Below are 24,649 nucleotides of genomic sequence, written 5' to 3'. Positions count from 1 at the left end.
CCTCAGAGTCACGAAGACCTGGGTTCTAGGCCTGCCTCACACAGGTATTGATTGTGTGACCCTCAGCAAGTCCCTTAACCTCTCAGCGCCCCAGGTGTTCTCTAAGACTACAAATTGCAAAACAGTGGCTGTTTGCTTACACCAATGAAATCACAGATACTTCCCCCCCCATAAAAATAATCTCATTTTTACAGATGAAGAAACTGAGGTTCAGAAAGCAAAAGAGACTTATCCAAGGTCATACACAGTTCCTAAGTGTCAGAATTTGAATACGCTGCAGTTTCCTAAATGCCAAGACTAGTGATGTCTTCATCTCCCTGTGCAATCTCACCAGAGTCCTGGTAAACGCGGCTCCCTTGTGCTTTGGCAGAAGACAGGCACTTTGCAGAAAGAGGAAAAGCCATCTTTGACCTTGGTCAGCGCCCTGACAGCACAGATTGATGGTGAATCCCCAGGGTTTGATTTCTTTCACAGTGCTCCCTTCCCCAGCCCCAAGCAAACTCAGTAGAACTGAGTGGCTGCTGCCATCTGGGATCCCAAGCGGTTGTGTGAAGAGGACTTGTGAAAAGAGAATGACAAAACAGGAAGGCTCTCAGGAAGGGGAATAGTTTAGGACGAAAGGAAAACCTGCTGCCATTTGGACTTTCCACAGCATGCTCTGCCCCTTAGAACACTGGAGATCACGGGATCGAGTCAGAGGACTCCCGGTTTAGAATTGGAAGGGACCTTTTAAATCATTTGGTGTGAATCCCTTATTTTACAGAATTGGAGGGGGGAAGAAGAGAGGGGGAGAGGGAGAGACAGAGAGAAGAAAGGGAAGAGAGACATAGAGAGAAAAGGGGGAGAGGAAGAGTGTAGAGAGGGAAAGAGAGAGGAGAGGGAAGAGAGGCATAGAGAGAAAAGGGGGGAGAGAAAGAAGAGTGGAGAGAGGGAGAGAGAGTGAAGAGGGAAGAGAGGGAGAGACAGGTAGAGGAGAGAGAAGAGAAAAAGACAGAAGAGACAGAGGGAGAAAGAGGAGAAAGGATACAGACAGAGGAGAGTGGGAGAGACAGAGAGAGACAGAGAAGGGAGAATGAGGAGAGAGAGACAGAGAGAGGAAAGGGAGGAGAGGGGGAGAGAGAGAAAGAGAGAAGCATGGAAAGAGAGAGAGGAGAGAGACAGAAAAAGAGAGAGAGAGAGGGAGACAAAGGGGAGAGAGACGGAGATCAGAGAGAGACATGGGGGGGGGTGTCAAGTTTGCTTAAGGTCACCTAGGCAGTAAGTTTCCAAGCAAGGTTTATTAGGATAGTGCCACTTATACTGATTTGGACTAGTTGTGACCTGTTTAAGCTCCTTCAAACCTATGATAATGAAGAGCATTGTTGTAAAGCTCTCCATGTTCTTAGAAATCTTTTCCCATTGCTTCCAACACGAATGCAAGTCGAAACTTGCCCAACCTTGTTTGATCCCTTTTTATTTATTTTTACTAGTCATTTCAGTATGATTATAACTGTAATTCATTTTCATTATTTTGACATAGTTCCAACTAATTATGAGCGATTTATACTATGTCAGCTGGTTATAAAACTTGTTTGTACATGTTTCAGTTCATTCTGACCTATGATCCTTCAAGTTGATGATAATGATTTCCATTAATTTACTGCTATTAAAAGTTCAAAATAGCCAGTGTCCAGAACATCTGCAGGTTACTTTGGAAGCCTGTGTGCAGTAATGGGGAGGGAGTACGCTAATGAGGTTCTGGCTCTTGATACCTAGCGGCCACTGCTCTCCTTCTGACCTCTGTGGCCAAACAGAACAAGTTAGATTTCTTAAACGCAAGATCTGATTGCCCAAGACACGTTCCCTTCTGGGCCCAGTTCATAGTCTATGTGTAGTGTCTGCCTAAGATACCCAGATACCGGTGGACCAGCTCTGGACGCTGTCCATCCACCTGCATATCCCAGTGTGCACAGTACTCGTTCTTTATCCATTTGTTTGTTCCAGTGTGGATGATTAGGCTGTACCCTTCGGAGTGATTGCAAATCTCGCTCAGGAGACTCACTCCCTAGTGTTCTGGGGCTTGATTCTCCTGCCTCACAAGATGTGGCGATTGTGTCCAGAGCACCTCAGCATCTATCCCTTTTACATTTGGACTCTACCCCGGACATCCTCCATGAAAATTAAGCTTTTTTTAGTTTGATTTTAATGTTCAAAGGATTATCAAAGTTATATCCAGTGTTATATCCATCAAGGAATCTGGCATTATCTCAACAGTTGCATGGGATGTACCTAGTTGGAGGAAGGACTTTTAAGGCTGCATTTTGTTCCTCTGAATCAAATAATTACTTTTATAATCAAACAATAATCTCCAGAGCCTTATTTTCTTTGCATTTCAGCCAAGCATGGTGTTCTAAAGATGTGGTTTGCTCTAGAAAATCATATGCAAAGGACTACCTACCCCCTTCTCATCTTTTTGTCATAGATGCCTTTGACACATGTAAATTATTGTCATAAATATGAGAAAGTAGATGCTCAGATTACCAATGTTGATATCCTCTCAATCCCCTTTTTCAAAAGTAATAATGTTTATGATTTCACTCCCAAGTGTTCACTGTTTTCCTTTCTTTTGGATATCTTGAGAATTGACTCCTTACTCTCAAATTTGTCACTTTTCAGCGTAGACTTCTCCTTTGTTTACTTGGTTTGGACCAACTTTGTTTTTAGGGCCATTTCCACCTCCTTATGTAGCACATCAGGGGCATGCCTTCCGTATTTCCAAATTTAGTGACTTGGCTGTCGTTGTTGCAGGAAATTGTTATAGAAATCTTGATTTTTTTGTTTTTTCACCTGTTTGTTGTCCAAATTTCAGTTTTATCCTTAAATACTCTCTGCATGATATAGCTTAATTGGATCTCTTGACATGGTTTTTCTTCTACTACTTTGTTATCTTCCTGCATAAGATTTTAGAAATGACTTTATATTCTAAACTGATTTTGCCCTTGTCTGTCATATCACTTCCCTTGGCAAGAAAAGCATGTATTTTCTGGCCTAGGCAATTTGTAGGCTTTTTGGTCTTCTTTTTGGGTTGTGATTACTTAATATTTGTTAAACTGGTATAGGAAATAGTGATAGTCTGTGTTGATATCTATTCCTTTTTCTAGTTCCCATTTTTTCTTTATCAATAGCTTGTTTAAATTGGTCAAGTAGGAACTGTTTGTCTGCCTTAACTTCTTTCTCATTTTTATTCTTTCTCTAAACTTGGTGTTGAATTTGCTGTTTTTTGATGGGGCTGGTCTTTGAAGACATTCAGAATGACTTCTGGCAAGACTTGGGAAGACACTTTGGGGAGAGTTTTGCCTAAATGAAACAAATATAAGATTCTTTTTTTTTTTTTGCTAGATGTAGGTCTTTCTCTAGACAGCAAGTCCCTTTCTATTAGCTGTTACAGGAAAGGATAAAGAAATCAATTACAAAAATACAGAGGCATTATATCATCCATTGTTACCTACCCAAACACTGGGCATATGTAGTATTTTGAATAATTAATTACATGTCAGCATATTGCTGCTAAATGGCATATACAATGTGGGCAAGTCTCATTGTTACTGTAGGAGACACTTCCTACATGCATTATGCTGATATCTTGATATAGTACTCTTCTCTGTGGAACATCATTCATATAAGGCAGTTTTGTCTCAGAAGCCATTTATGGGAGATTTTCTTTTTCAATTCTTCCTTAGGTCTGTGATTTTAGTTATGGGAGTACTCCTTCCACTGGTCCATATTCTCCCAGAGATCTTCAACTCGGTGGAGTGTCACTTAATGTCCTAGAGGCCTTCCTCTAAGCCTTTTTCCATTTCATGGGCACCAGGGGAGTGCTGGGACTGTTTATCTCATCTCTTACTCCTGCCATGTATCTGGTCCATTTCCTTTTTCAACCATACATCTCTCTTAGGCAACATCTTGCACACAGGTCATCATAAGAAGTACACTGAAGCAGAATTATGCTTTTGATGCATCTCTCTTTGTGTTATTTATAACTTGGATTCCTCGGGGAGGGCAGGAAATGAGTCTTCATCTTTGTATGCCCATTGCCATTGACCAATGTTTGTTCAATTTAATTTTGGTGGGTAAAGCCCTTTATGTTACTAGTTTAAGGAGATGAAGACAAGCCTGGTGTTGTAGGATTTCTGTGTTTTCTAGATTCCGTGACTGAGTATCTGAAATAGCAGGGTGCTTTAGAATTCCACAAACATACATTAAGCACCTAATACAAAGATAAAAATGATCATGTCTACCTGGAGAAGCTTACATCCTATTATGGAAGATTTTACATCAACACAGGCAAGGAGAAATGCTTATTGAATAAAAAATACACAATGCAAGAGTGATGGGCTAAAGGAGAGATACAGCTAAAGTGTACTAGGGAAAATGCCATTAAATGTCATTGATGTCTTTAGTTTACACATACCACAGTTATTTCCCGTTAACCACCCCACCCCCATTGAACCTTCCTTTTTTTCTTTTTGGAGGGGGGAAGGCAGAGCAATTGGGGTTAAGTGACTTGCCCAAGGTCACACAGATAGTACATGTGTCAAGTGTCTGAGGCCAGATTGGAACTCAGTTCCTCCTGACTCCAGGGCCAGTGCTCTACTCACTGCACCACCTAGCTGCCCCTGAATCTTCCTTTATAATGAAGAATAGTATGTAGAAACAAAAGGTAGAGTCAAGTCTGATAGCTTGTACCCATTGTACACATGGTCCCCTAGAGGAGGGAGATCATCTTTGGTCACTAGGATTAATCAGAGTTCAGATACCCTTGAGTATAGTTTTTGTTTATATTGTTGTAGTTGCATACATTGTTCTAATGGATCTGCCTCCTTCATTCTGTATAATGCATATATATATAATGCAGATCTTCCCAAATAGTTTTGAATTCTTTATGTCTGTAGTTTCTTATGGTACAATAATATTCAATTGGGTTCTTAGGTCAAAATTTCTTTACTTGTTACTCAGTTAATGGGCATCCACTTGCTTCCAGTTTTGACCAGTACAGAAAGTGCTGTGATAAATCTGTTGGTATATGTGGGGCCTTGCTTTGCCTTTGACTCGGGGGCATGTGCCCAATAGCGGGATCACGGAATCAAAGGGTACAAAGAGCTCCTGCCTCTGGCACACTTCCCATGTGACCCTGAGCAGGCCTCTTAATCTCTATGAATCTCATTTTCTTCGTTTATAAAATGAAGAGCTTGAACTAAATGGCATAGGAAGCCCGTGAAATCTGAGGTCTTCTGATCCCAAGAAATGGGAAGCTCTAAAAGGAGAATGTTACATGTACTACGAGTTTCCTTATTTTTCTTCTATGATGCCAAATGGTTTTCTGTCACGCTTGCGCCAATTCCCAGCCCCTCCAACATCGATGGCTTCTAGCTTTTACTGACTTTACCACTGAAGGATATGGGTTCAAGGCTCAGAGTTATACTTATTTGTACTTTTCTTATCATTAGTGTTTCGGGTGGTTAGTAATAGTCGCCCGTTATCTTGAGAGCTCTTTGTTCATATTCTTGTCCTAGAATAATTTGGGGGTGCTCTACCATATAGGTATATGTGTCTACACATGACTTTATATACATGTAAAACACATATGCATGTATGTATCAGTGTACACACATGTAAGTAAATGCGTATATGCATATACACACATAGTACTAGGACCACCAAGTCATAAATAGTGTTTTCTTTGTTTTGTTTGCCTTGTTTTCAGAAAAAAAGCATGCTAAAAAATTCTCCCTTTTGACCTTTGTTCTAGGGGGCTTCTTCCTCCTCCTCCTCATCCTGTTTGTGCTGTGGAAGGAATGTGCAGCTGATTTTCAGAAATACATACTTCTGGAAAGGAGCGAAAAGTGCATCCCAGAGAATGCCCCTGTGAATGTGCATTATGGCTGGTCTTTTATATTTGCTGCTGCCGGGACACCCTTGGTTTACCTTTCAGGACTTCTGTTTTATTTGATTGGCCAGAGGAACATGAAAGTCCCAAAGTGAAAGAAGGGAGAGAGGGATATATTCCCACTCTCCCAACAACCCCCCCATACTTACGCACATACATCTATACATTTACACCCACACGTACACATTCTTACGCACACACACTTACATACACATTTACACACTTACACACACATCCCACTGAGAAACTCCCTGAGCATGTTTCCCATACTGACTGGAAGGAAGGCCTTCCACCATCTCAGGGTTTTGCTTTGGCATACTCTTCAAGCCTTTACCTACCATAGCAGATGTTGATCAAGAAACAGTGACAAATGGTACTTAGGGAGAAATGTTGGAAAGGGAAAGAGAGCACTGGACTGAGTTGTATGAAAGGGCCCAAGAGTAGGTTTTCATTGGCCTCAGATTTCGAGACCAAAGAGGCTGGCTCTGGCTTCCCTAATGTTTTTATAAATCGCCCTCACTTGGCAGCCTCATTTGTATTGGAGCTGTTATTTCATTTCCAATCGCTCCCAGATCTAACTGTGATTTACAGTAAGATGTTTCTTTTTGAATAGAAATTGAGTGTGACTTTTTTTTGGCAGGGGTTGAGCAGGGGGGTTGGTGGGGAGGAAGAATTAGTCATAACTGACGTCCCAGGCCAGCCATGATTATTTCTCAGACAATTTAAACCTGGGGAAGTTGAAAAAGTTATGCCAGGAGACAGAGAAAGAGAGATTTTTTTTCCTTTTCCTTTTTCTTCTTCAGATAGAATTTGGAAAGCTAACCCAGTGTGAATGCATGCACATTTTAATGGGCTGGAGAAGAGATAGCTTACATCCAGAGGCAATCTAGCTCCCATTTCCATACAGCTGACTGTACGTCCTTCCAAGCAAAGAGGGCTGTATTTCACTGAGAGAATTAGAAAAAAAATATTCAAAACATAAAAGCCTACACTTGGGTAAGTGAAATAAAGAGCCAACTTTTCAGCCATAGTATAGGCTCTTCTGCAGAGTCGAATGGACTGCATTGAAATAGCACTGCTTTTGATTTTGCCCTGGAAACATATTTGTATTTGTGAAGCAATACAGCTCCTGGCTCAAGATTAAAGTGGGGAAGTAGAAGGAAATCAGTGTCTGGAGGCAGGAAGCATAAATAGCACATTCATTTATTAGAATCCCTTTTAAGCTTTCATTGTTAAGCCTCATAGTTTGGCTACTTAAGGTTTAATGGTTCCCATCATTTTTGGTCCTTATACCCAGTCCCTCTTTCCTTCTTCTGGTAGGCGGCCATGCTGGCTTACCAGAAATCAGGGAAAGCCTGAAGCTACTTTGGAGATACCAGGGAGGGATATGCTAAGTTCAGTAGTGCTGGAATCAGAACCAGAGAATAAGCTGTCATCTTGTAAAAACAGTCATGTGGCAGGAGGTCTGCCCAGAGACTCTCAAGGACCCCTGTGATTCATAGCTAGTCAGTGAACCACACGCCACACACAGAGCCATTGTGTGAGGACCATTTGGAGCCTTCGGTAAGGTACCTGCATTTCCATGAGTGGGATTCACTTCCTTGGCTTGCATTTTGGAGGAGGGACTTACCTTCAGATAGTATTTTCAAATACCAACACTCGTCCTCAAGGCACAGGAGTCCCCATAAGCTAAGAGTTATTACAAGCAGATCCATTAGATGATGAACATGTTAATTATTCTTTCCTGTCTCCACCATTGTCTCCCATTAGCTGTGATGCATAAGTTGTTTTTTTTTGAAAATATGGTCCTAAATATTGTAGATTTAACTTGAGTGATCTCACCAACTATGAACTCTTTTGTTGGTGTCATTTTTTTTGTTCACTTAAAAACCTGTCTTAATAAAATACATTCTGATGTCTTTCTGGTTTCTTATTGCCTCATGGGGAAGGGAGCTCTAGGCTAAACCACCTTCACTGAGATGGTCCCCCACCTGTGGAGGCCTGCTTGGCTGGCACTGCCTTCTCATTCTGGAGGCTCAGAGTCATGTACCTTTCTAGTCTCTGAGAGTGGGTCGGGGGTAAGGAGCTTTCTGGGAAGCTGTTTGGCATTTGTTGTCACATTTTCTCTTCTCTAGGACCTGCCAAACACAATCCAGATAATTGTAGAGTGACATACCTACTCATCGCTCTCCTTACCCAAACTGGATCACATGCCCCTAAGAGATTTTGAGGTCAGTGTTGGGGGTAGGAGGCATATGTGTATGTGTAGCATGTGTGTGTGTGTACATATAAGCATGAATATATAGGCACACACATACATACACACATATGTATGTGTATACAAGGTCACAGTGGCCCATGACTGCTCTAACTCACAGTTTCCCAAAGTGTGTTGAGACACCCTAGTGAGTTGGGAAGATATCCTTGGCATACGTAGTGGGCTTTGATGAGGTTCTGCTACAACACCCCCCCAACACACACACACACACACACACACTAGGTCCTGCCTGATGTATATATATGTCTTGAATGAAGAGCTGGGAGGTACCAGACAGAAGCAGAAAAAATAATGCTAAAGGTAGAGGGAGTCCAGGAAACCAAGACTGTAAGATAAGGGAGGAAGAGAGTACAGAGATATCACAGCTCCAAGTTATATAGACCTGGTTTTGACAACTGTCCCCAAAATCCCTGGGCCCAAGGTGGCAACCAGCATTTGGGGATAAATGTAGTTGTGTGGAAAGGAGTGACTCTTCTTCTAACCGGGGAGCCTAACTGCAAGTGCTGTTGGGTTCAATTTCTCTTCCTGTATCCTTGATTATTGCATCATTGAATTATTCTCAGAAAAGGTATAATTAGCCCAGTGTTCCTCCTGAGCTGACTCCAGAACTGGAGGCCCCTTCAGGCTAAGTCAAAGTACAATGATGTCTTCAGTCTCCTCATTCCCCTCTGTCAATTTTTCAATGAGAGGGTACATGAGTCTTTTAGGTGTGATTCCTGTAGTGAAGAGAAGTGGGTGCTCCCACCAATGGCTTGGGTAAGGAGGTATCGGTGGGCTAGAAGATAGCCAAATGGGAGAGGCTTTAACCACAGTGTCTCATTAATCCCACAGGTATATTCTGGACTGAAAAGGGCTGAGAAACACTAATCCCCTTCTGACTATACCAGCGGTAAGTCACATTTCCCATAAAGATCCCACCTATAAGGATGTAAATAAATGTAAACTAAGATAGTCTAGACCAGGGGTGGGGAACCAGTGCCCTCAAGGCCATATGTGGCCTTCTGGATCCTCAGTGCAGCCTTTTGACTGAGTCCAAGTTTTACAGAACAAGTCCTTTTATTAAGGGGATTTGTTCTCAGGAGTTTGGATTCAGTCAAAGGGCCATACCTGAGGACCTAGAGGGCCACATGTGGCCTTGAGGCTGCAGGTTCCCACCCCTGGTCTAGACAGTTACTATTTCAGAAGATAGGAATGCCTTGCCCAGTTCTATTTATTTTGCTGATGGATCTTCAAAGAGTGGATGACACTGTTTTCCAAGAACTAGAGGTTGAGCCTACTTTAGAAATGCCAGTTGCACCTGAGAGAGGACCCAATTCAGTGCAATGCAGCAAGCATTTATTAAGCCCCTCAAATGTTCCAGGCACTATTATGGGAACTGGTAATACAAAGACAAAAATAAAAAAGTTCCTGCCCGCAAGAAGCTTACATTCTGTCAAGCCCGGTGGGTAGAATTGTGGGCCCAGTCTTTGAAAAGTGTTGAGCCGTGAGTTCTGTGACATTGGGAATGATGCCAGTATTTAAGAGTTTTATTTAAGTCCAATCTTAAGTGTTTTTTAATGATATCTCATAGGGTTCTGCATATGGTCCATTGGCTCTTTGAGTGGTAATTCCTTCCTATAAATTGTCTCTTTGGATAATATTTTTGTCATTTAATTATCTATTCAATGTAGGGATGAACACTTATGACCAAATAGAATAAAAGTATATAATCTCGGAGCAGAAAAGGTCAGGATTTACAGTCACTTGCCTCTCAGTGTGCCCATAAAACAACCCAAGTGTGTAGAAATTATAGTCCCAGAAGGGATACTAAGGGAGAAGCACCAGAATGTAGCCTGAAATCCATCAGGCTTACTGCTATCCATGGTGCTGAGGATCCCTGAAGTTGGGAAACAGAAGTAGATTTTCTGTCACAGAATGAAATATCGATTAGTTCCTTCCATCTGTTCTTTAAAACATTGACTCTAATGTCATCAAGGCACTGATGGAATATGTTCATCTCAATCATGCTTGCTGCCTTAGGGAATAGCCATCTGCAGAGACTTTCTTATTCTTGACCACATCGAGGCCTAACAACAGTTTAAAGCTCAATTGATATTTTAGAAGACTTGCAACTTCAAGCCATTTGGTATTAAATCAGATGGTAAAATGCAATCTTGCTGGCTGGCTGTGTGGATGAATCCAGCTTGATGCAGAAGTGTCAACCCTGTTGGGTTATAGGCTGATGGCGCCTTATTTCCCAGCGGGTACAAGCATTTATTAAGTGCCACATTTGATGACATCTGGCTGGTTAAATTGTTCTTCAGTCATGCTCTATCTTCTCCGATGGGCAACTTTTCAAGGCGAGTCCTTTGGGTCAGGTGATGTGGTCAGGAAACAGAGGGTTGCTGGGTTTTCTTCTTTCAGAGTTATTGCTGAGCCTTTGTAGATGCTGGAGTGGAGAGATTAAAGGAACACATGACAAGATTAGGAATGGATTGAATGGATTTGGTCACTCAGAATTCTCAGGTCCCTGCGATGGTTGCTGTACACAATTCTTAGCGGAAAGGCAAATGATAAGGAAACATAGTCGCCTCAGAAACCGAACCCAAAACATGACTTCTGGGGATCAGGGTGCATGCAGTCCAAATTTCTCCATTTTCTTCATCTCTATCCAGGGTCCCATATTGTGGTATTGAATGTTCTGAATGGCAAAAGCTGCAGGGTCCTTGGTCAGTGAAAAAAAGATAATATGATGTTCACTACATGGTAATAAGGCAGGAAAATGGACCCAGGCATTTAAAAAAGAATTTTAATAAAAGTACAGAAACAAAAAATGTACTTAGGTTAGTCTTCCATTAATAATGGTACTTTCAGTCTTGTCGTGCCTGCCCCGGCTCATTCTACATTTTCTTTTTAGCTCATCCTCCTGTGGGAAAGTCTGATCAGAAGCAGCCCAGGCTATGTTGAAAGTTAGGGGCATGAGTTTCCTGAGTTGATGCTGAAGAGAAACTTTACCAATTTCATGTTTTGCCATGGACTGGTCAGGATGAGAAGGATGCAAAGAAAGTGGCAGACCAAGCCCACGCCCCTGGGAACTTCACAATATCTGGTCTGATCCTGTCATTAAATTAAAGTCAACCAGTGTTTATTGACTACCTACTATATGCCAGGCACAGTGCTAGGTGCTGGTGATACAAAAACTAAAATAGTCTCTTGTCTCAGCAGAGTCCTCTGAACTAAAATTACTTTTACATCTGAAGAAGCTGAGTCCCAGGACATATAAGTAACTTGTCTTAAGTCATATGATAGCAGTCAACAGAACTGGAATTTTGACCCAGGTCCCTTGACTCAAAATACAGTGGTTGTTCTGCTACGCAAGTAGTTTAGAGATGAATGGGGTCTCAGACACCATCTCGGCCAATCAGTACCTGGACAAGAATTTGTTCTCCAAGACCCCCTACTGTGGATCATCCACTTTCACCTTTCTTTGGATCCTGAGTGCTTAGCACAGTCCCTGACACATAGTAAGGCCTTAATAGCTGCTTGCTGATTGATTTGATCTAGCCTCTGCTTAAAGATTCCCAGTGGAGAGGCGTCTCCCAAGGCATCCCAGTTCACTTTTGGACAGTACTAATCATTAGAAAACTTTCCTTGCCATCTCAAACACAGGGAATAGTAGTGACTGGCAGAGATGCCATCTGTTGACTGTCTGTACTACTTGCTTACTTACTACTAACTTGCTAATACTCACCTGCTAAGTAAACTTGGCCTGCCACTAATCCCACTGGCAACAGATTTCCGATCTCACTGATTTGGGTATTCCTTCCATTGGTACAGATGGTAGGTAACCCATCTGTGCCTTCCCAGGCTGGGTGACTCTTGTCATAGCCTCCCTTCACCCATGCTTCTAGAGACCTTTCTGTAGATCTCTTGACATTGGCAGGATATATCTCAGCACAAGACCCTCTATCTCCCATAGCTCAGGAACCTCACAGACTCAGAGTTTACCCTGTTGGCTGGGCAGAACTCTTTTAGTCCTGATCACTGGCAGAAAGCGCTTGACTCTCAAATCATTGTGATTCTCCTGAGGAAAGCAGTACCTCCTCCCCTGCACCCCCACCATCCCATGAAAAAGGGCAGCTGAGCCTTGGCTCTCCCACTGTGTGGAAGCCCCCCTCCCACTGCCCCAATCGCCCAATTGAGCCTATCCTGACAGTCTCTGCCTTGAATCCCAGACATCAATGTCATCTCAAAGCTCTGCAGGGAAGAAAGAGGAAGTGTACTACGAAGATGGATTGCGCTTCCTTCTCTGTCTTGTAGGTCAGGCCATAGCCTTGCCTGCTGGCTTACCTTGTTTACTCCTGGGATCTCTTTTTTGTCTTTCAAGGCCTTGACTTATTGAACAAGAGCTGCCTTTTAACTTTGAACCTCCCTCCCCTCGGTAGAACTGCCTGAGTCAGAGCATATTGCTTGGGGAACTTATTCCCTAATTAATTTTCTCTTTTCTTTCTTCAGCTTGAGAGTATGGTAATAGGAAGCTTTTGAGCAAGACAGTGGTTCTCTTGAAGGGCTGTCTTTCAAGGCTTAGTGCAAATCCCAATGCTGCAACAGAAGCTTTCCTTCATGAATCTGTTTCTCCATGGGCTAGCCTGATTTCTCCATGGGCTAGCCTGATTATTCCGTGGGCTAGCCTGATTTCTCCATGGGCTACTCTTCTGGTCTCCTCAGCTAAAGCACAAACTCCCTGAGGGAAAAGAGCTTTGCAAAGGTTTGAAGTTTGAATTGGAACTCTGCTCCCTACTACTGGTGTGACTTCAGATGAGAGAAGGAATTGCTCAGTGCCTCAGTTTCCCAGAGGTTTGGATTAGGTGACTTCGAAGGTCCTTATAGCTCTAAATCAGTGGGATCTCTTGGGATTTTCAAAATAGGCATAAGAAAGGATCCTGACTGGCATAACATAGATGTGTATTGGTGATAAATGATCTGATATTGGAGCGAAGGGACAAACATTTATGTAGAGCCTACTCTGTGCCAGGTACTGTACTAGGCACCTTACAGATATTATCTCATTCAATCCTCAGAACAACCTTGGGAGGTAGGTACTCTTATTATCCCCATTTTACAGTTAAGGAAACTGAGGCAGACAGTGGTTAAGTGATGTCCCCAGGATCACAGAACTAGTAAGTGTCTGAGGCCAAATTTGAACTCAGGACTTCCTGACTCCAGGCCAGGAGCTCTATGCACTGTGCAACCTAGCTGCCTTTTTGGAGGACATGGAAGACATGGAACAAAAAGGATACTTGGATTTGGATCTGGAAGACACCTTAGTCCAGGGGTGGGGAACAAGTAGCCTTGAGGCCACATGTGGCCTTCTAGGTCCTTGGGTGCGGCCTTTTGACTGAGTCCAAGTTTTATAGAGCAAATCCTTTTATTAGAAGGATTTGTTGTGTGAAGTTTGGATTCAGTTGAAGGGCCACACTGAGGACCTAGAGGGCCATGTGTGGCCTCCAGGCCACAAGTTCCCCATCCCTACAAGTCCAACCTTATCATTCTCCTGATGAAGAAATGGAATCCTTGAGAGCTCAGTGACTTTCCCATAGTCCCACAGGTAGAAGCTGTAAATAACAGCTAGGCTTTGAACCTAGGTACTCTGACTCCAAATTTCTTGCACTTTCCCCCAGACAGCAGTGCTAAAGGTTAGGATTTGGCATAGAGTTTGGTTTGGATTGTAGCCTACGATTTTTCTTAGATTTTTCCATCCTAATTATATTTGACTTAAGCTAATATTAAATTAGTGCACATTTCTTGATCCCACAGCTGCTGACGTGAGGGGAAAATGACTCAGAGGTACGTGTAAGGCGGTGAGCACCTGGGATTGATCCACAAAGCCGAGCATTGGAATGAGCCAAAGGAAACATTACATGGGAGCGATTATTAGTAGCACCCTGGTCAGCCATCACCCAGACAACTGGCCCCCTGAAGTTGGTGCTCTACCTAATCCTCGAATCTAAGTTGCAATCCCAGGAGAGCCTTGGCAAGTGGGAGGACTGGGGTTATTCTGGGTTGACTAATGGGCTTTGAGGTTATGGGGATAGGGAAGGGAATGGTGGGTGGCAAGCCCACATTTCCCCTGGAACTGTGTGACAGACACAAACCTGCCTGACCAGGACCTCATAGCCTACAAGATTGCTATTTGGGTGCAGGGGATGTTGTCTTGAGAGGAAGAGGCCGAAATCTGGGGAAGATCAAAATGAAGAGGAGATGAGCCAGGGTGGGGGGCTATGGAGAAGAGGACTAGATATGGAATCTGGGGCATCCTAAGCTGCTGAGGAAAGCTCTGAGCAGGCTCTTGGTTATGACGAGCTTCTGAGATTTTTAGGGTGTTCCAAGTGGCATATAGAGAACCATCCTGGAGCTACTAGGGGCTAGGCTCAAGGCTGCCTTGGTTTCCCCACTTTGTGGTAGTAACCTGGATGAGGGAAAGCTTCTCCTCTATGTCTGTGCTAGGAAAGAGGAGAATGGGGATACATGGGTGTGAAAATATCTCCGTCTTTGCAGTTCCTTTTCTGTTCTATTGAAACGCTTTTGCCGATTCCGTGCTCTTGTTTGTCTAGGGTTCAGTTAGAAGTTGAGTTTCTGTAGATACCTGAGCATCTAGAGCCCAGTTGATGTTAGAGGCCACTGGTTTCACAGTAGGATAGCACTTGAGCTACTTGGGCCAGAAAATATTACCCACAAATACAAAGCCAGGCCCATGAGGAGCAGCTGTTGACAGTCTCATCAGTGACGTTGATACAATGATCCTTTAAGGTTTAGAAAATTTATTTGATCTTCCCAATAGGTATTATCATATCCATTTTCTAGATGAGGAAACAGGCTCGAAGGATAACCTAAGTGACTTTCCTATGGTCCCACAGCTACTAGGTGTTTGAGGTCTTTCCTGACTCTTTCCAATGGGCCACATTGCCTCAGACACCCATGACTTGAATCTCCGCTGACCTGCTCTGATGCCTTGTCGTGACGAAGATGGCTTGAGCATCCCAGAAGAAGAGGCAGCTCTGTATGGGAGCATCACCCCAGCTCCATGGCAGGGCCTGCACTCACTCTAGCATAGCAAACCCCTGAATATGGACAGGTCGAGAGGTCATGCTCTTAGCGGGTGGAAGAAGGTAATTGCTTCAAGAAGTCCTTTCTAATTCATCCACTAGCATTCAGAACAAGCTCTGAGGATTTTGAAATGTTCCTTTTTCCCAAGGGTTTTGGAAATTTTCTACCTGTACTAAGTCTCTGGGAAAGATTTCCTTGTCCATCCAAGATCTGACCCTCAGCCAGAGTTCGGAGAGGCAATCCAACAGTATTTTTATGAGATGCTTGTGAGGCTAATGGTTTGTGAGCACAGGCCCCTAGGCCTAGAGCTGGATGGGACCCCAGAGGCCATCCTTTTACTAAGGAGGAGACTGAGGCTTGGGGAGGGAGTGTGATTTGCCCAAGGTCACTCAGGTAGTAAGCTCCAGAAGAAGGATTTGAACCCAGCTCCTCTGACTCCTGAACAGTGCTCTTTCCACTGTACTGCTAACTGCTGTTCTTAAGTCCAATCCATTTACTATATAAAGCACTCTGCTGGGCACAGTCTCCGCCCTCAAGGGGCTTAGAATCTACTGGGGAATACCACATGTAAACAGGTGATAAGAGCTAACAGTCCTATAGTGCTCTAATATTTGGAAAGAGCTGGATATACATTATCTCATTTGATCCTCATTATGATCCTATAAGGTAGACACCATTGAAATCCCTATTTTACAGATGGGAAAACTGAGGCTGAGAGAGGTTAAGCAACTTGCCCTAGTTCACCCAGTTAGCAAGTATCTCAGGCTGGATTTGAACTCTGCCCCATTCTGCTTCCCTAGCTCCAGGTAAGTGTGTTCCTTATAATTTGAGGAAGAGCGAATGAACGCTTAATACTGAGAACGCCAGGAAAGGCTTCCTGTGAAATGTGGTAGCTGAGCTGATCTGAGCCTTAGTGGAATGCAGGGATTCTGAAGCAGAAGTGAGGATTTTAGGGAAGAGTAAGTAGGCAGGCACATTGGGCTGGAATGGAGAATGTTGGAAGATGAGAGAAGCAGGAGAAGATTCGTTGGAGCCAGATCGTAAAGGACTTTAAAATGCCAAGCTGAGCATTTTTAAAAAAATGTCTCCCCGAGGCAATAGGGAGCCATTGAAAGTTCTTAAGGCGAATGACATAATGAGACTTGTGCTTTAAGGAAGATGATTTCAGCAGCTATATGAAGGATGGATTGGAGGAAGGTGAGGCTGCAAGGCCAGAGTCTAATGAGGAGACTGTTGTAAGAGTCTAGGAGAGACATGATGAGAGCCTGAAGTAGCAGAAGACCTTCACTGAGAGACACACCAGTCCAGCTGGGCCCACACTTGGGAAGGAGCCTTCCGTGGACCCTTGCCAGCGCCATCTTCAGCCTGGACAGTGGCCCTGCACGCACAGGCTGACCCACCAGTCCAGCTGGGCTCACACTTGGGAAGGAACCTTCTGTGGAGCCTTGCCAGGGCCATCTTCAGCCTGGACAGTACCCCCACAGGCACCAACCCACCAGTCCAGCTGGGCCTACACTTGGGAAGAAACCTTCTGTGGGGCCTCCCCAGGGCCATCTTCAGCCTGGACAGTGACCCCACAGGCACGGGCTGACCTTTAGCTAATCAAGCAATCAGTCAGTCAGCAGCCTCTGTTGTGTCAGGTGCTGGGGAGCCCAAGGAGCTTACATTCTGGGTGGGGGATGAGAGGAAAAACACATACATATGTGAGGTGATACCAAACCCATACAAAACAAGCCCAGGTAATTTTGAGGGGTCAGAGGAATCAGCAAGGGCTTCATGTAGGTCATAGGGGAGGGGAACTTGTGAGGCCACATGCTCAAGTGTGGCCCTTTGACTGAATCCAAACTTCACATAACAATCCCCTTAATCAAAGGATTTGTTCTGTCAAACTTGGACTGGGAGGTAGCAATGGAGCTGAGTTTTGAAGGAAACAAAGGATTCCATGCATGAGAAGAAAGAAGTTTCAGGGATGGGGCACAGAGAAGGGAGCAGGCAGTGTCACGTATGAGGAAAAAACATTTCTGTAGCACCTACTATGTGCCAGGCACTGTATTAAGCATTTGGTTTTTTTTGGTTTGGTTTTGTTTCTTACAAATATTATCTCATTTGATCCTCATAACAACCCTGCAAAGTGGGTGTAAAATCTCCATTTTACAGTTGAGAAACCAAGGCAATCAGAAGTTAAGTGACTTGCCCAGGGTCACACAGCTAGTAAGTGTTTGAATTTGAACTCAGGTCTATCTGACCCCAGGGCCAGCATTTTATCCGTTGTGCTACCTGGCTAACCCAAAGAGTGATGATATATAATATATTCCAAAGTTGGAAAGGGAGGTTGGGACCAGAGTTTTATGAGTCAAATAGAGGAGTTTATATTTAATCCTAAAAATAGGGAGCCACTGGAGATTACTGAGTAGTGGCATGACATGCTCACCTGTAAATTGAGCAGCTACACAGAGCAGGGATTGGAGTGGGAAGAGACTTGAGGCAGGGAAGGAGCTTAGGAGGCGATTACAATAATCCAGTCCATTGTCTCAGTCATTTGAGATCCTTCATAGGTATGCCAACAACCCTTGGACCTTCCTTTGGTCACCATTTGCCTGAATATGGCATTCTTCTGATATTAGCCACGGATGGGGAAATGGCAGCCCTTGGCCCACTTCTAGGACTTGGTGAAATCTCTAAAGAAGGGTCACTGCACAACAGATAACACCCAAAGGGTGTCCAAGGGTTACACACAGAAGATATGTGCTACAACACAGTTTGATGGTCCCAGTTACTTTGGCTAAGTATAATAAACCCGGAAGGAAAAAAACCCATCTTTCCAGAAGGGTATAACATAGAAAGCTTTAGAAATCCTCAGGAAATGACAGATTTTTGGTTTTTTTTAAACTATTCATTTTTATAAAATTGCTGCTGGTGAGTCCCCATCCCCAACCCTCAAGTGAAGGCCTAGGACTAGGCTTTCAGAACCTTCTAGGGGGTCATAGTTCTTCTGATTTTGATATTTATCATAGGAAGCAGTGTTGTTTAGTGCCTAGAGAGCTGAGTTGAAGTCCCACGTGGAACATATACTGGCCATGTGTCTCTAGGGAAATTACTGAACTTCTCAGAGGCCCAGGCTACATTCTAAGACTCTAAGTTGCAGAGAAGGGGCCAGCCTGCATTGGGAGAGGGAGTTTTCTCACCTGAGACAAATGTAGTCCCTATCCCTAGCCACATAGTTCAACATTTCACCTTTCTCTTTTATACAATTGGACATGAGTCAAGTGAACAGAAATGCAACTCCAGATGAAGTCATTCAGTTTGTCCAGCATTTATTAAGTATGTTCTGTGTGCAGGGGATACAAAGACCAAAAAAATGAAAACAAATCCTGTCCTCAGAGAGCTTATATTCTCCTGCTGAGAAACAACAGTATACGCAGAAATTAGAATAAAGGCCTAACAATTGGTGTGGGGTGGAGATCAGGAAAGGCTTGCTATAGCAAGGGCTGCCTGAGCTGAGCCTTGAGTCAATCTGATGATACCAAGAGGGATATCTGGAGGTATGGAGGACAGCCAAGTTTGTGTAAAGACACATGGAGCATCGGACCCTTTTGGGTGCATTATAGAGCATGGCACAGGAAGTTGGGCAAAATGGGCTACAGGTAGATTATGAAAGGCTTTGGCAACATGGAGGTGCACCTGGAAGAATGTACTCACTTCATCTCTGTGCTCCCTTAGCACCCACCCCAAGCACACACCCAGAGGAGACAACAATGAAGCAGAAAGTAAACAATCAATGGGCTGCTGCTTGGGCCAAGGGGAGCCCTGGGCTGGGCTCGGCTCCAGCTTGCTTCTGTTTACAGAACAGGAAGGAAACCCTTCACATGGGACCCTTCAGCACTTCCTTACTGAGGTGGAATCCATCACAGGCTGCCTGAGAGCCAATAAATGATAGCCTATGAAGTGAGATGGACTTCCTATCATATCCCACCCATCTTCAAGCAAAGTCCAGTGTTTACTGAAGCCAATCGGAATTAGCCCTTAAGTTCTCTCAATAATGAATCCAATCGTAGTCAATTAGATATGCTCCAAACAGATTTCTGTGCATACTGTTAGCTACGGACAGAAACCCTTGGCAGCAGAGCATCCCTCCCTGTTTAAAAATTCTGCATTCGCATCCCTAGGGATGCTGCTGAAATATCATGGCCAGCTCCCGCCTGTCCTTCCTGAGGCCTTGATGGTCCCTAAACTATTTTTGGGTAGTTCTCTCTGTCATTGCTAAACCCCTAGAAAGATTGGTCCATGTTTCTTGCATCCGTCTTCTCAGCTTCCGTTCGCTTCTCAGCCCCCCGCTGTCTGACTGCTGATACCCCTATTCTGAGAAGATGACTCCTCCAAGATCAGTGATGATCTTCTCTTTAAACTGATGGCCTTTTCATGGTTCTTATCCTCTTTGGCTTCTTTGCAGCAGCTGTCATCATACACTCCTCCTGGGCACCCACTACTCCCTTGAATACACAGTGAATGTTTAACAACTGGCTCTCCAAGATAATGTGCTCACAAAAACACTTGTTTAATCTCCATGATTAACATTTTCTCCATCACTGACTTCGATCTAGACAACCAATTAAATAATAAAGCAATTCCTGATTTGTAGTGTTTGCTAATTTCTGAAAGGCAAATATTCACACTGAAAATTTAACAATCAGCTCTCCTGAGCAGATAGGAACTGGCTTCAGCATACCCCTAGCCAGACACTGCTCCTTTTTTTTTGGTTCTCCTCTTGTCTATTTGACTATCCCAAGACTGTCCTAGATGCTCGTCTGTCTCCAGGTGATCTCATCAGTTCCCACTCATTCAGTTACTTCTAAATAGATGACTCCCAAATCTATACATGCATCATTCATCACATTCCTGGGCTCTACTTTTCCAGCTGCTTATTGCATATCTGCTAACTCTAATTTCATTTGTATGTAATTATTGTTACAGATTAGTACCATATATGCATGTTATATATGTGTACAATTTATAAATTAGTAAATAAGCACATATTGGGATGGGTGCCCAATTTGATTTTTTGACAGTTAGGAATGTGAGTTAGGAGGCCACTACTGTGACCTAGGCCAACCCCCTCATTTTACAGTGGAGGAAACAAGCTTGCAATGGGGACGAGACTTCACCAAAGTCTTCCCACAATACTGAACTAGCCTCTGCTACCAGAGAGAGGAGGGACACAGAACATCCCTTTGAAGTTAAGGAAACATGGATCAGTTTCCAAGACTGGGTTTGCTAGGGGACAGGTTGGAGATAAAAACAATGTGTGGGCTATTTAGTGCTGGATGTAGCAGCCTCCGGTAGGGCTGAGCGGGGAGACTGCCATGCATGAAGAGGCCTGGGGCCCCTTAGGAGGAGTTCCAAAGACAGTGACTTGATTCACAATTTTGCTCTGGGTAGGCTCTGGCTGTAGAGACCTAAGCACATGCCCTATTGCCCTCTGATGGGAAATTCTCCCTGACAGGCGCCAATGGTGTGTTAAATACTATGTATATATGTATGTGTGTTTTATGGAGCCTTAAAAATGAAATTCCTGATGATATGCTCTTTTTTACCCCAGGGACCTTCCATCATTATTCTCCTCCTCATCATCATTAATATTTATATAGCCCCTACTACGCGCCAGGAGCTGTGCTCAGGGTTTTACAAATATTATCTAATTTGATCCTCACAACAACCCTGGTAGTTAGGTGCTCTTATTATCCTCCCAATGTACAGATGGGGAAACTGAGGCAGACAGAGGTTAAGTGACTTTCCCAGGGTCACACAGCTAGTAAGTATCAGAGGCTTATTTGAACTCATGTCTTCCTGACTCCACTGCATTTGCCAAGAAAACCCCAAATGGGGTCACAAAGAGTCAGACAGGACTGAAACTGAGGGAAGGACAGTAACAACTTTCCCACTCCAGGCCCAGTGCTCTATCCACTCTTATCACAACAAAGTACAGCTAAGGAAAGCAAAAACACTTGCCTATTTCTGATAGTGTATGTCTCAGTACACACTTTCCTACTAAGGTGTGGGAGGCATCTTCAGCCCTCTAAAGTCAAAGACAATCAATCATTTTTGTTGAGTTAAAAAATGTACGAAAATATAGGAAACTGGGAAAAAACTTTCCTAAGTCCATAAATGCGCCTAGGCTCAGTGACTGACCAGGGTCCAAACTATGTAACAGATTCTAGAAGCCATTGCAAATGAGCTGGCCAAAGGGGGCTTTATCATCACAAGACTTTGGAAACACCATTTATCAACTTAACCTTGGCAGAGCTATTATTCAGAAGGAAACAAAATGCCAACAGAAACAGGAATGGAGCAGATCGGCAGGCCTGGGGTACCTGGGAAGAGAGAATCCTTTTGGTTTAAAAATATATCTGGATAAAGACATCTCAGCAAAAAAAGACTTATGTCTGTTCCTCAGTGCTTTGAACACTTGCTAGTTGAGGTGCTAAAAATAGCAGGATAAAGTGACAAAACACAGTATTTATCGTCCCAAAGATCACATGGATTTTTTAAAAAAATGGTAATGAGACCAGCTGTCCTTTTGTACAAAGCCTCTTCTTTTGCATTTGGTCCTTGAAAGTTACCAAGGGGGGTCTGGTTGGAGCTGAGTATAGTCAGTCACGCTGACAGCCTTTCCTTTTGAGGGCTCAGACAGTTCCTTTGGTCCTCTGAGGGTGCTGGAAGGCCCAGGCTGTATGGCAGTGCCTGAAGAGGGTCCTGGGGGTACAAGGTGGGCTGGGTGGGGGCTCCTACAGACTGGTCTTTGGTGGAAGCTGTGTTTAAACTGGTAGGCAAAAGAAACAACAGGCCTTCCTCCCTCCCTCCCTCCATCTATCCCTCCATCCATCCATCCATTCATCCATTCATCCATCCATTAGCATTTATAAATCACTAAATATCAGTCACTGGCCTTAGTGATGGAGATAAAAGACAGGATCAAAAGACTGTCCCCTCAAAGGCATTCCATTCTATAGCAAGGAGACAACATGCAGCTCCGTGAATGGAAGCTGCTTTGGGGGCAATTCTAGGAGTCCATGAACTGGTTCTGTCATTAAGGTTAATGTATCCATTCGTACCTATAAAACAAATAGACTGCAGATATCTTTTCTTTTAGGTGTGATATTTACTAAAATGCTCATCATGATGACTTTAGCAATCCACTGTAAGGCAGTCTTTTTTTTCTCAAAAACTCATGCCTTGAGAAAGCCCCCTTCACAATGGAGGGCTGGTCTGGAGGGCCTCTGCCAGCTCTGACACTGTGCCTTTCTTTGTGTGGGGGATGAGCAAAACACTTTTACTATATCTATGGAGATTAAGGCTTGGATGATAAAGTATTCCAGCTGCCAGAGAGAGTGTCTGTTACTGAATTTCATTTGCCAATCCTTCCCCCCACCTGCCTCCTGGCCAATTATTTTGTACCTACTTTTTTCATTTTGAAAACTAAAAAAATTTTTGTTCTAAGATAAGCTGTCCAGTGAGTTGGAAATTCATTTCCTGTTTGGGAACATAAGACTAAATAAACCTAGATAAAAGCATAAGAAAATGGACAGTAATTTATATTTCAGTAGTGCTTTACATATGTTCTCATGTGGTCCTTGGAAGGCTATGAGGTTAGGTTTTATTCCTACCCCCCTTTACACTGAGGCTCAAAGGGGCTGAGTGACTTGCCCCAGGTCACTCAGCATTGGCAGGCTAACTGTGGGCTTCAGAAATGAACTCAGGGGGTCTTGACTCCCAAGCCCAACTCCCTAGCTACTGTGCTAGGCTGCCTCTCTAGAGCAAAAGATCAAACGGATGAACCGTGTGTGTTGGCAGCCATCAAAGACCTGGGTGACTAGGTCTCTTAGTCTGAGAGGCCTGAGCCATAGGAGGAAATGGTTCCTGCCTTTCATCTTTCCTCCCTCTTATTCAACAGCTGTTCCTTTTATATGGGCTGGGGGGTGGGGGAGGATACCGGTGGTCCTCACATTGGAGGTGGGATCAAATGATATGTCTGTTCAGTCCTTTGATGATAGTGCCTCCAGTGGTCATGAAAAGCCTCAAATAATCAACAGACACTTCACCAGCACCCACATCTACTTATACGTAAACCCTTGCGTTTATGCTTGGGGATTGGAGGGAGACAGACATTGACAGACAAAAGTCCTAAGGGGCTTGTGATGAAATAGGAGAGACAGACTGAACATGGATGAAGAAATCAGAATGCACAAGCATGGGGATAGACAGGCTAGATGAAGTGATTGCTTTTTTTTCCTTGCTGTGATCCCAGAAAAATTTTTTAACCTACTGTGGGTAGGTTGTAATGAATATCAAATAAGCACTTATGCAGGAGAAGTGGTATAAAGCATTTCATCAGACATCTATGACTGGAAAAAAATATGGGCCAGTCATGTAGAGAGAGGGGCAACTGATAGACAGCGTGTTTCATTGATATTCATGCAATGTCAAGTGGAAGACTGCTAACATACTACATGTACTTCCTATCACAAGCCTAAGGCAGGGCATGAATGAGAATGGCCTGGACCATTGGAATATCGATTGTCCAATGACTTGTCCAGCCAACAATCTCCAAGTCTCTTTGCCTGTCCTTTTCACTGGAGGTGGAGGGCTGGGTGTGAAGGATTCCAAAAGGAAACTTGCAGCCCAGGGAGTCAAATGTTGAGGTTAGAAGAATGCCCAGTTAGGCTGGAAGGATTATTCAATTATCACAATTGCAGGACAAGATAAAGAGCATGCTGTGGGGACATTAAGCTGTCATGAGTGGCTGCTCTAAGTGTTCTTCCATGAACTCAATGAAACTTAGTTCTTTATAACAAGTGAGATGACCATTTCACAAAATAGCTTAAGGAAACATAAACCTGTCTGGAGTGCTTGAGCCAAGTAGAGCAGGACTCCTAAATAAGGCTGGAAGTGGAACACCTTGGGGTAAGTGCTTGCCTCTATTTGGCCTTGAATTTGGGACATGCTGATTGGATTTGTGGTAAAAGCCCATCCATCTGCTGCCCTGTGCTTTGCAGCATTTGTTTCCACGGATCACGTTGCCATCTCCATCCCATTTCTGTCTCTCTTCATCACGGTCTAACCAGATGCTGATTTCTTATCTGTCTTCATCCTTTGTCCTTGGCATCCGTTGTTCTTTCTTTATGACCCCTTCTTGGAAGCTCAAATGGAAATTTTTTCTACCCAATAATGAGGGTTTTAAAAATTCTCCCATATCCTGATAGACAGATAGCTTTATCTTGGTGTAATTCAATAGGGCAGACTTGTTGGAAATGTATTCATACAGCAAACATTTATAAAGCACTTCCTATAATAATAATAATTAT

General features: G+C 43.6%; 1 protein-coding gene across 1 annotated transcript in view; it reads left to right on the top strand.

Annotated features, from left to right (window-relative positions):
• LOC118832597 (transmembrane protein 182-like) overlaps positions 1 to 7,845 on the top strand; it is a gene marked incomplete in the record, with an annotated part of 57,727 nt that extends 49,882 nt beyond the window's left edge. The window contains 1 exon segment of the mRNA XM_036739895.1: positions 5,789 to 7,845. Within this exon segment, the coding sequence (XP_036595790.1) occupies positions 5,789 to 6,021 (233 nt within the window).
• Positions 7,846 to 24,649: the final 16,804 nt, after the last annotated feature.

The sequence above is a fragment of the Trichosurus vulpecula genome, chromosome X (assembly GCF_011100635.1).
Source record: "Trichosurus vulpecula isolate mTriVul1 chromosome X, mTriVul1.pri, whole genome shotgun sequence".
Lineage (NCBI taxonomy): Eukaryota > Metazoa > Chordata > Mammalia > Diprotodontia > Phalangeridae > Trichosurus > Trichosurus vulpecula.
Note: the sequence above shows the minus strand (reverse complement) of the source record. Positions and strands in the feature narration are given on the sequence as shown.